The sequence below is a fragment of the Benincasa hispida genome, chromosome 1, assembly GCF_009727055.1.
Source record: "Benincasa hispida cultivar B227 chromosome 1, ASM972705v1, whole genome shotgun sequence".
Lineage (NCBI taxonomy): Eukaryota > Viridiplantae > Streptophyta > Magnoliopsida > Cucurbitales > Cucurbitaceae > Benincasa > Benincasa hispida.
The window spans coordinates 38,926,493-38,937,850 of NC_052349.1; the positions used below are offsets into that span (position 1 = coordinate 38,926,493).

At 34.8% G+C, this 11,358-nt stretch overlaps 1 protein-coding gene across 1 annotated transcript; it reads left to right on the forward strand.

Annotated features, from left to right (window-relative positions):
- Window positions 1-272: 272 nt before the first annotated feature.
- Window positions 273-6,065, forward strand: LOC120080368 (probable fructokinase-6, chloroplastic). Its single transcript, XM_039035042.1, has 7 exons — window positions 273-777; window positions 1,604-1,815; window positions 2,710-2,922; window positions 3,424-3,621; window positions 3,774-3,911; window positions 4,847-4,963; window positions 5,707-6,065. The coding sequence occupies exons 1-7, from the start codon at window positions 636-638 to the stop codon at window positions 5,839-5,841; spliced, it is 1,155 nt and encodes a 384-aa protein (XP_038890970.1). The 5' UTR covers window positions 273-635; the 3' UTR covers window positions 5,842-6,065.
- Window positions 6,066-11,358: the final 5,293 nt, after the last annotated feature.

The following is an 11,358-nucleotide window of genomic DNA, read 5'->3' on the forward strand; positions in this document are numbered from 1 at the left end:
TATATTAGAAATGGGTATTAACGATTTTTGTTCATATACTAACAATAAAGATATTTTTTATTTGTTTTAGGTTTAAAGGTATTTTTGAAATTTTTTGAAAATTCAAAGACATTTTTGAAATAAAACACTAACGGTTTCAATTCAAAACTAACTATAAATATATTTTTTGATCTATTTTTGAAAGTTTAAAGGTGGTATAATTTAACCTTATTGACGAAATTAGGATGGTTAAAAGAACACTAAAATGGATTAAATAGTATTTTACCTAACAACCTTCTGGTCCATTGTGTCACCTGAAACAAAGCTTAATTCTGCTGTCCCAAAATGCACCCACACAGTTAACGACAACCGATACACAACGCAATTTCCCCATCGCTTTTTCCGCTGAACAGTCCCGTTGCTTCTCTGCAACTACTTCTTCCTCACTCCAAACCACAATTTCACCTTCTTTTTCAATTTTCCCCCCGACCCATTTCGTAATCAGCCAATTCTGACCCCCCAGCTGTTTTTTTGAACCCCTTAACGGGGAATTAGGTGGGAATCGCTCTGTTCTAAGTTTCACTGATCCACTGTTTTATACTTCATTTCAAGTTCTCTCAGTTGGGTCGAGCTTGTTTTACATCTGTTTTGGGTCAATGGCCCTTCATTCTGGCGCATTCTGCTTCCATGGTGTTCCTACCGTTACTCATGAATCTTTAAGACACAAGCAATGGGCGGTGAAATCTTCTGGGTTTTCGCGGCCCCGTGTAGTTTCCAAGTCCCAGTTGAAAGTGAAAGGTAAGTTTCACTGTAATAGGTTGTTGGGTTTGATCTGGAGTGGCTTTTGTTTTTTCCTCTCTTTAGTTGTAATTTCAAACTAAGCTTGTGTGTTATGTTAATCTGTGAAGTTAATTCATGAGAATTTGATGTACTTCTGAAGCGTAAATGTCGTGTTCAAATTATGTTATGTTTTCTTTATATGGGATTTCTTCTTAATTGTCATTTGGGAAATGAGTTCACAAGTAACGACATGGGAACAGTGTCGAGAATTAGTGAAATGGAATAAACGAGATGGAAGTTTGTTTTTGTAAATTTGGATATTGAAGACCAAGTGAAATTTGCTTAGAAGCCTTATAATTATTCTGTGGAATGTGAAAGGCATTACAAATGCCGTGGCATTATATTGGGAAAGCGAACTATTTACTTACCAGTGTCAAATGGTAAACGGATGAGAACTGCTAATGTTAATTTGACTTTTCATGTTTTTTCTACCTCGATGGGGTAGAGCATATTGTTATTGTTCTACAACAATTTGGTAGAACAACGGATGAGAACCATCGATCTTTGGGATGACAATAGGTGTCTTAGCTGCTTGGATTGACGACTTTCTTTGGTCTCTCGCATGTTAAAAATTTATTACAAAGCTTAAATGTACCCTAACCTATTAGTTTAAGTGTTATGGTTGGTGATTTAATGCTATATCAAAACAAGAGGTACTGTGTCTATAGGTTTGGCGTGTCAAGAATATTGAAAAGATTAAATATATGCTCACGTATTGACTTAATTTTTGAGCTCAGTGACATTGCATGAGCTAAAACCTTCTATTCTATTTACTTGCTTTTAGTGAAGGCATTTTCTGGAGATGGCGGTTTGGTGGAGTCAAATGATTCATCTCTTGTAGTTTGTTTTGGAGAAATGTTGATTGATTTTGTCCCTACTATTAGTGGACTATCTTTAGCTGAGGCACCTGCATTCAAAAAGGCTCCAGGTGGTGCACCTGCAAATGTTGCTGTTGGCATAGCTCGTCTTGGAGGCTCATCTGCTTTTATAGGCAAGGTAATATAAAAAATCTATAGAAACAGTTAAATTGTAAATTGTCAATCATGATCTATTAAAATAAATGTTTCCTCTAGTGTTTTAGATGAGTACAACTCTCAACTAATCTTATAAGATAACCTCTTGATCCTCAATATTTTATTTGAATTTATGGTGCGTTTTTAATCACGATACAGACTTATGGCTGCCTATTGACTTAAAAAAAAGGAAGTATAATATTGCAATCTCAATATTAGGGGCATATTGCTGCATATGAGTCATGACACATTGAAGATGTCACAACAGCTCATTGTGGTTACTCTAATAATAATCATCTGATATTCTTTACCATGTTTTATTAGTCTCGGGGTTTAGTTGGATTTCCGCCCATATGTTGCTAGCTTTAAAGGAGGCACCCCCTTTCAATGCCCTGCTCAACTGAAAAATATGATATTCCATAGTAAAGCTGCTCAATGTGGTCGTTCCCCACGAGTTTGTCCATTTTCTTTTGCTCAATGGTTTTGACTTAACACAATGGGTTCTTATGTCTATTCATCTTCTTGTTACGAATATGGAAAGAGAGCTGTTAATTAGTATGTAAAACATTATCAGCATTGATATGAAGAGTAAAGTATCATGTATATTTTCATCCAAAAGAATCATACATGACTGAAATATGATGGTTTTAAATCTATATTTTGGAAGCTTATTTACAATGTAAATAGGAGGTATAATTTATTTTTCGAGGAGCGACAAAGCTTTTAATATTTTGCTTCCAAACGATTTTATTACAGTTTTCCATATTGATGCTCACTTTTAGCCATACTTCAACATTTGGAGAAAATAAATGCACTAAATAAAGGGAGATACTTTTCCCGAGCACAGTTTCACAGGTTTTCTTAACAACATTCACAGGTTGGTGCAGATGAATTTGGTTACATGCTTGCTGATATATTAAAGGAAAACAATGTGTGCAATGAAGGGATGCTGTTTGATCCTGGCGCACGAACTGCTTTAGCATTTGTTACGTTGAGGAATGATGGGGAACGTGAGTTCATGTTTTATCGTAACCCCAGTGCTGACATGTTACTTCAGGAATCTGAAATCAATTATGATTTAATCAGGAAGGTAAGAATAATTTAAGGTACAGTTTCCAGAGCACAGCAGGAAATCTAGTAGTTTGTATGGATCATACAAGTGTAATTATAGTTTGTTTAATATTCAAACCTCTATATCCTAAACTACCAATAACCTCAAAAGCCCGAGTTGATAGGTTAGGGTATATTTAATCTTTTATACATATTTTCAATGCTCCCCTCACTAGTCAATTGTAAGCTTGAAAATTTACATAAGACTCAACAAGTGACTATCAATATTCATTGGTCAAAAAATGACATTGCAAGGGTTTGCATGTAGGACTTTATGCTTTGATACAATGTTAAACTATCACAAACTCTAAAAGTTAAAGCCAGTAGATTAGGGTGTATTAATCTTTTATAATCTTGTACGCATATTTTTACTTTACCTTTTATTTCAATTTCCCCCCTTTTTAGCGTATCTGTTGGGGGAGGGGAGCGGGGGGATGTCACTGAGCTTATATTTGATCTTCCTTACCATCTCCCTTCACAGGCAAAGATCTTCCATTATGGTTCTATCAGTCTTATCACTGAACCATGCAAGTCTGCTCACATTGCTGCCGCTAAAGCTGCAAAAGATGCTGGTGCTGTTCTTTCCTATGATCCTAATTTGAGGCTCCCTCTGTGGCCTTCTGCAGATAGTGCAATTGAAGGGATTCTAAGCATATGGGATATCGCTGATATTATTAAGGTAGATTTCATACTTTTCCCATGAAAGCATCAAGATAAAAATTGTAGATCTGTGGGCATAACTAACCTGTCTAGTCAATCTGAAATTTTAAATCAGATATCAAATAAGGAAAAAAGGAAAGCTGACACATATATTCTACTATAAATTTGCAGATAAGTGAAGAAGAGATTAATTTTCTGACAAGAGGAGAAGATCCATTTGATGATGCTGTTGTTCGTAAACTGTTTCATCCAAATCTTAAATTGCTTCTGGTCACTGAAGGTCCTGGTGGTTGTAGATACTATACCAAGGTAAGCACCTCGTACATTGTGCTCATATTTTGCGTACAACAAACTACCATATAAAGAAAAACAATTTTAAAAAAGAAACTAGACAGCTGAGGTTAAAATCTTGAGATGATGGTGCAGTGCAGATTGTTTCCATTATGGTAGTTTAATTTGGTTATTTACTTCCAAAATTGATATTGATTGATTTGGTTTGAAAAGAAAATGATACTCTTCATTGATAAAATGAAAAAAGACTAATGCTCAAAAATACAAAATTTCAAAGGAGGAAGATAAAGAAAATAACAACAAGAGATATAAGAAACAATAACATCTGAAAGTGAGTGGAAGCCAAATAAGGAGAAAAGTCGGAATCTAAAAAATTGAAAACCACAAAAAACTTGGAAAGAGAGCACAATAAAGGAACCAAAACAAACTAAGTCAATGTAGCAAACATCTAACCAAAAAACTGCAAGAGGGAGGTCAGCGTAGTACACCATAAAACTCTAAAAAGATGCTCATCCCTTGGCCATTTCTTCTCTGCTGGGTTTGAATGCAGCGGCTAGGGTTGGGTAATTGATTTGGTTCATTAACCAAGAAACATGCTCATAGCAAAGACTGTTGATGAGAGGCTTGATAATTCTTTTGTTGAGGGGAGGTTGAAAAGGAGTTCTCTTTCTTTTTTTTCCTCAGTACAATAGAGAAATTCAAACCACGGACCTTTTAGTCGCTAGCACATTCATATGCCAGTTGAGCTATACTCGCTTTGGCGAAAATGAGTTTTCAGTATCCGATATCCTATCGTATTGTACTCTAGTCGTCATGACTCATTATTCTATCATACTCTAGTGCTAGTGACTAGTGAGGGCCTAACAAGTGCCCTCATCCCTACTCAGAAAGATAGTCAGTAACTGATCACATAATGCGTGAATTGAAAGTACATGGTGATATGTGTTATGCAGGAATTCAGTGGAAGAGTGAAGGGTCTAAAGGTGGATGCAGTTGACACCACTGGTGCAGGGGATGCTTTTGTTGCTGGCATTTTGTCTCAGCTAGCAACTGACCTCTCTTTGCTTCAGGTACCTTTTCTGAATTGATAAGCTGTGCATATTTTAAAGAGGTCATGACCACCTCCCACTGTTTTTAAAATGCTGAAGGTGCTTTTGGTGCACTTTTCTTTTAACATGATAAATGTTAAACTATTGCTGCTGATGTCGACAACTGCTTATTAATAATTCGGAAGCAAATGACTTTGAAGAGGGCGTTGTGCTTTGAAACCAAGTAAAACTACCTTTAAACCCTAAAGCTTAAGCCCGATGATTTAGGATATATTCATTTATATATATATCATTGTAATGGCAGGGATGCATAGAACTGTAACCCTAAAAGGCAAGGAAAATATTCAGAAATGTAAAAATTGATGGATTATATTATTTTAAAAGACGACAGTTGAATGGTCAGCATCTAAGTGGTTCATAACATAGAGAGGATGCCATGGATCAGATGCTAGATTATTATACTTACTATTATTAATTTGTAAATTTGGAGAAACAATTAGACTTCTTTGTTCAGTGTAAAATACTTCAAACAGATCAAACTTACTCAAGTTTTTCGGTTTTAGCTTACACCCTTAGATTTCACTATACGAACTATGGAAATCAATTTGAAACATCATGAAGACAAGAAATTTGTGCTTATTGAGAGGCTTTGTTTTGTATCTCATTTTCTGCAGTTTTCAATGCTTCGTAGTCATGTTACTGAGTCTTGTCAGAAGGGTGACAAGTGAAATAACAGTTTGTGTGTCTGTTTTTGAACCTTGTAGAAAGAGGACAAACTTAGAGAAGCTCTCCTATTTGCTAATGCTTGTGGTGCATTGACTGTTATGGAGAGAGGGGCCATCCCTGCTTTACCAAACAAAGATGCTGTTCTGAATGCAATCTTCAAAACTGTGCCCTAAGCCATTGTTTTTCTGTCTAGATCTGTATGTATAATAATTAATAACCAAGACTTGATTTCCACAAATTTTGGGCAGATTTTAGTTTCTCTCCCAATTGTTGCTGCTGTATGATATGATTTAGCAGCTTGTGAAGTTGTTTAATTCTGTAGATTGGATCTTCCATTGCATTGAAATGATCATGTCTATGCCATTTATGGCAATGAAACAACGATTGATTTGGCCCTTGTTGCTGAAATGTTCCTTCAGATTTTGATTCTAGCAAATGTTAAGCAATTAAGGTGGAGCAAAGAAGGGAAGAAGGGTAATAGCTTCTCTTTAATTTGTCTTAGATTAAAAAACATTATGTAAATGATAAAAGATCCCATTTTCAAGGTTATAGAAGGTAAAATATTTGATGTCATGCTTCAGATGCCCCATTTGAGACGATCAAAGACTAGATTTATGCTACCAACTTGAGCGTAGCTTGACTGGTTGAGACAAGTTGTCATATATCTTCAATCAAATAAACGTTCATATATTTACTCCACATGTTTGTTGTTCTTGTAAAAGACTTGACTTTCCTCTTTTCTCTTTTATTTTTTAGAGAAAGAAAACCAAGACCCATTTGATTGGACAAATTTTTTTGGGTTCGGTAGATTTTACCTTTTGTGTGAAAAATAGTGACCAATTTGTTGGTGTATGCTGTAACTTGTAACTGATTTTTTATCACTTGAGAGCCTACCTCTCACTTTATTTGTTGTTGAACTAAAAAACAGAAAAATATCAATTTTACCTTCCATTATGTTTTGTTTGAAAAAACCTTGTTTGAAGCATATAATTTTGTATAAACGAAATTCCTAAACTTTCATAAATGAAGCAAAGTAGGTTATGAAATAAAATTTCCTTTGAAAATTATTTATGCATTTCTAATCGTCCATTTTGTAAAGCCGACATTTAAAGAAATCTACACACGTTTGAGAACTAATGCAGACATGATTTTCAAAAGCAATTGTAATGAAGAGTCTAAATTGGTTGAGTTATGAAAATTTAGGAGTTTAATTGACATAAATTATAAGTTTCACACAAATACATGATATTGGTTTAATAAAATTTGAAAAATGGTGTAAATTAATACATTTATAAAAATTTAGAGTTTAAATTGATACTATTATTAGTTTATAGTTTTAATTGATACAACTCTAAAATTTAGGACTATGAATCGATAAAAAAAGTCAGGAAGTGAAATGCACAAAAAAAGCAAAAGAGGGTGGAGATGAGCACAGATATTTTGAACTTTTTGGTTAAGAAAAAGATTGATTACAAAATTTTGTTTAGACGTTTTGATCATTGTGTCCAAATTTTCACAAAGTATAAATTATAATTAAAATTAATGCATGTTTTTTTTTTAAATTCAACATATATATGGGAGGACTCAAGTAGGTAACCACTCGATTTATGATATATACTTAGAGATGTCTATAGAGTAGGGCAGAGACGGGGAAGCATTCCCTGTCTCCATCCCCACACTATATTTTAATCCCCATCTCCGTGAAATTTTTCATGGAGACCGAGTTCTCCGTAGAGAAAAATTTTCCGCTTATTTTTTTATGTAATTTATTTATTTTTAATAATTTTTAAATCTACTCTCAACCAAATAAAATATCATATATAAAATGAGTTATTTTCAATACACTTTTATTCAAATAAAATACTATAGCATTTTATTATAAAATTAATAATATTTTATATAATTAAAATATTTAATTCCACAATTTGTAAAAGGTAAAATTTAAGTATTACAATATTATAGTCTAGCCTTCAATTTATATATTACAAATTTAAATATTACAACATTCTTGATCTTAAAAATAATATTAAAGAAATATTTTAGAAATGTATCAAACTATGAACAAGTTATGAAAATTAGAAAATAACTATATTACTCTACTATGATTTTTTTTAAAGAAAATAATAAAAAAACAAAAGAAATATATATATATATATATATTATAAACTCACATTCTGTAACGTATGACTATTATTATTATTACTATTATTATGTGTGTATGTATATATGTATTTATGTGTGATACTCACCGGGGCAGGGCGGGGACGAGGGAGGTTCCTGTTTAGTCAACGGGGAGAAAATTCTCCCCTCTCCTTACCCCATTTCTCGTCCAATCAGGGATTTCCCATCCTGTCGGCCCTGCAGGGAGAATGGACATCTCTATATATACTTTATACTAGTTAGATTATGTTCATATTAGCAATTAATATATGTGTTTTCACATAGTAATTAATGTAGGTTAATAGTATTTCTTCTTAAGAGTAATGATTACACCTAATCTCATACTCACCCTCACCCTTACACACAATATTTTTTTTTTAAATAAAAAAATGTCACATGACACATTTTTATTGGGTGCTAGCAAGGTAACACAGATGATGAGTGCAACCCCAGTGCAGTTAAATTTCCCTTCTTCTTAATATATTGTTGAGTGACATTTTATAACTTTCTTGTTTTTTTGAAACATGATATTTAATTAATTAATCATACATATTTAAAATGAGATGATGCGACCTAGTTAAATAAATTACAAATAATTGAAATTAACTAAATACAATCTTCGGAAGTATATAAAAAAATTGAAAAGTTTGGTCTATGAGATTTGAGTTTGGTAACATCCATCTTTGAATTTCTAAACTTGAAGTTTTAACTACTAAGGTTTGAAAAAATGGTTTCTTTGGATCTTGCTATCAGTTTTTCGTTATTGTAGTTGATGGAAAGTTGATGTGATATTTGTTTATAAAAAACAATATTATTTTTTAAAATAAAATTATTTTAAGACATTTTTTCTTTCTCCTCCATAGGCATCTCATTGGTTAACTTTCTTTTTGAACAATACTTAGGTACAAAATAGGACACCTAAGTTCCATGCAACCCTTCTTCAAACGACATAAAAAAAGATATATATTTTTTTCAATATTTTTTAAAAAACAAAAAAATTGACACATGTCAGTTTTTAACGGGATGTAACAGGGATTGCATAAAAGATGGGTGCAACCCAACTGCGTCTAAACTTTTTTCCTTTCTTTTTCCCAAAAGGGAACACCCAAATCTGGCATCGTCCACCTTGACACTATTAACTAATAGTTGGTTAGTCTAGTTTTAGTTATTTTTTTAAGTACAACAAATATAGGGTATGAAGATTTGAATCTTCAACCAAAAGAGTATGCTATCTATAAAAATGATCAAAATACCCTTCACTACTTCATTTCCCCATGGGTGCTACTACGTGTCACAATCACACTTTCGGAAGCTTCACTTAGCGATTGTGGCACTTGCTTCCGCTCACGAATAAGTTAGCCAATTCGAATTTGGATCGCTAATGCACACTGGTTTTAGAAAACGGGTTTAGAGGAAAAGGTTTTCGCAAGCATTTGAAAGTATGAGTTGAGAGAAGAAAGATTGTAGTAGGCTAGAAAGCAATAAGCAACAACAACTTTATAGCATATCACTACGAGTATGAGGATATGATAGTTAGTTTTATCCCTATGTAGTGCATTATAACAAATTTGTGATTGTCACTCTTGCATATAGACACAGGCGAGTGGTCACTTACAATAAGACGAATTAACAAAGCAAACTAACTTACAGAATGAAATACATAAGATGAAAGCATGATAAAAAGGGGTTGAGATGGGCATGCGACCATGGGCAACAGGCCCTGGACAAGCATGACCGTGACATTCTCCCCCACTTAATTTGTTGGCGTCCCCATCAACCAACTCTGCTTGAACTCAGTGATTGTTGGAGTAGCATTCTTCAGGTCTTCCGAGTGCTCTCAACTGATTTCATCATCAGAGAGGCCTTTCCACTTCACCAAGAATTCTGTCGGCTCCCGTCTTGGTCTTCCAATACGGCGTGTACGTTTGTCTAGAATCCGTTTGACTTTCTTCTTAGTTGGATTCTTCATCATGACGGGTGGATGTGTCAGCATGTTATATTGCTCATCATCGGGGTTGGGGTGATAGGGCTTTAGTATACTCACGTGGATGATAAGATGCATCTTTATCCATGAGGGTAATTGAACCCTATATGATGTTTTCCTGACTTTCTTAATCACTTCAATTGGTCCTTCATATTTTTGTACGAGGCATTGGTCCTCTGGCCCTGAAAATGGAATTGTTTTGGTCGTAGCTTGATTAGAACCTTGTCCCCAGCTTGGAACTCGAATCTATGCTTCATATTAGCCCACTTTTTCATTCTCGTAAATGCTTTCTCTAAGTAGGTGCGTGCTATCCCAGAGGTTTGACTCCACTTTGTGGTGAAGTTATGCGTTTGAGGGCTCTTGCTTGCGTAAGGGTGGTCCACCAGGTGTGCCATGAGTGGCTATCTGACATATACTATCTCGAAGGGTGTCTTTTCAGTTGAGGAGCTTTATTGACTGTTAAAGCTGAATTGGGCAACATCTAACAATTGAATCCAATTCTTCTGTCTGGCGTCAATAAATTGATGCATATATTCTTCGAGTATGCTGTTAAAGCGTCGGTCTAGTTTTCTATTTGAGGATGATAACTGGAAGAAATATTCAGCGCAGATCCCAATATCTTAACCAATTTTGTCGAAAGGTTCCAGTAAATCTCCCGTCACGATCACTAATAATGCTTGCGGGAACACCCCATAATTTCACGATATACTTAAAGAACAGGTAGTCATCATGGTCGTACACATCTTCGATGTTAGGATGAATGTGGCATATTTTGAGAATTGGTCGATAATAACAAGCATTAATTCAAATCCCTAACCTTGTGTAGATGGGTGATGAAGTAGAGGGATACACTCTTCTATGGTCTAAAGGGCACAGGTAGAGGTTTCAACAGACCCGCTAATTTCGCCCTTTCGATTTTATCTTACTAGTAAACAAGGAAAGTCTTGGTTAATTGCACGACATCATCTCAGAGACTCGGTTAATAGTAACCTTGTTTTAACAGCGCATAGGTCCTCTACCAACCATTGTATCCTACCCACGATGTGTCATGACACTCTTTCATTAGTAATGTTCATAGCTCATTGGATTGGGGAATGTAAAGGCGATTACCCTTGGCATAAAGTAAGTCATCTTCGACCCAAAATTGATGCGTCTTCCCTTCTTTGGCTAACTGCATAATGACTTGAGCCGATGTGTCATTTGTCAAATGTGTCTTGATAGTTTCACACACAGTTTCACACAATGTGCTTGCTTTCAGATGCGCAAACATGCACATGGCTGCATGCTCGCTCTTTCGACTAAGAGCGTCTACCGCTTGGTTGTATTTACCCAATCTATGCTTAAACTGGAAATCAAATTCTGCCCAACATTTTTGCCATCATGCCTACTTTGACGACAATTTTGACTGGTTGAAAAAGTAGCCGATGAAACTGTTGTCTGTCTTGACCATGAATTTGGCCACTAAGAGATATTATCTCTAGGCCATCAGACAATGTACTACTGCCAACATTTTCTTTTTAGAGGCTGCATATCTCCTTTCCGCATC

What these genes read in the sequence shown, in the direction of transcription:
- LOC120080368 (XM_039035042.1), top strand. Translation starts at nt 636, where the DNA reads ATGGCCCTTCATTCTGGCGCATTCTGCTTCCATGGTGTTCCTACCGTT. An exon ending in GTCCCAGTTGAAAGTGAAAG is followed by an intron (nt 778 to 1,603) that starts GTAAGTTTCACT and finishes ACTTGCTTTTAG; the next exon opens with TGAAGGCATTTTCTGGAGAT. An exon ending in ATATCGCTGATATTATTAAG is followed by an intron (nt 3,622 to 3,773) that starts GTAGATTTCATA and finishes ATAAATTTGCAG; the next exon opens with ATAAGTGAAGAAGAGATTAA.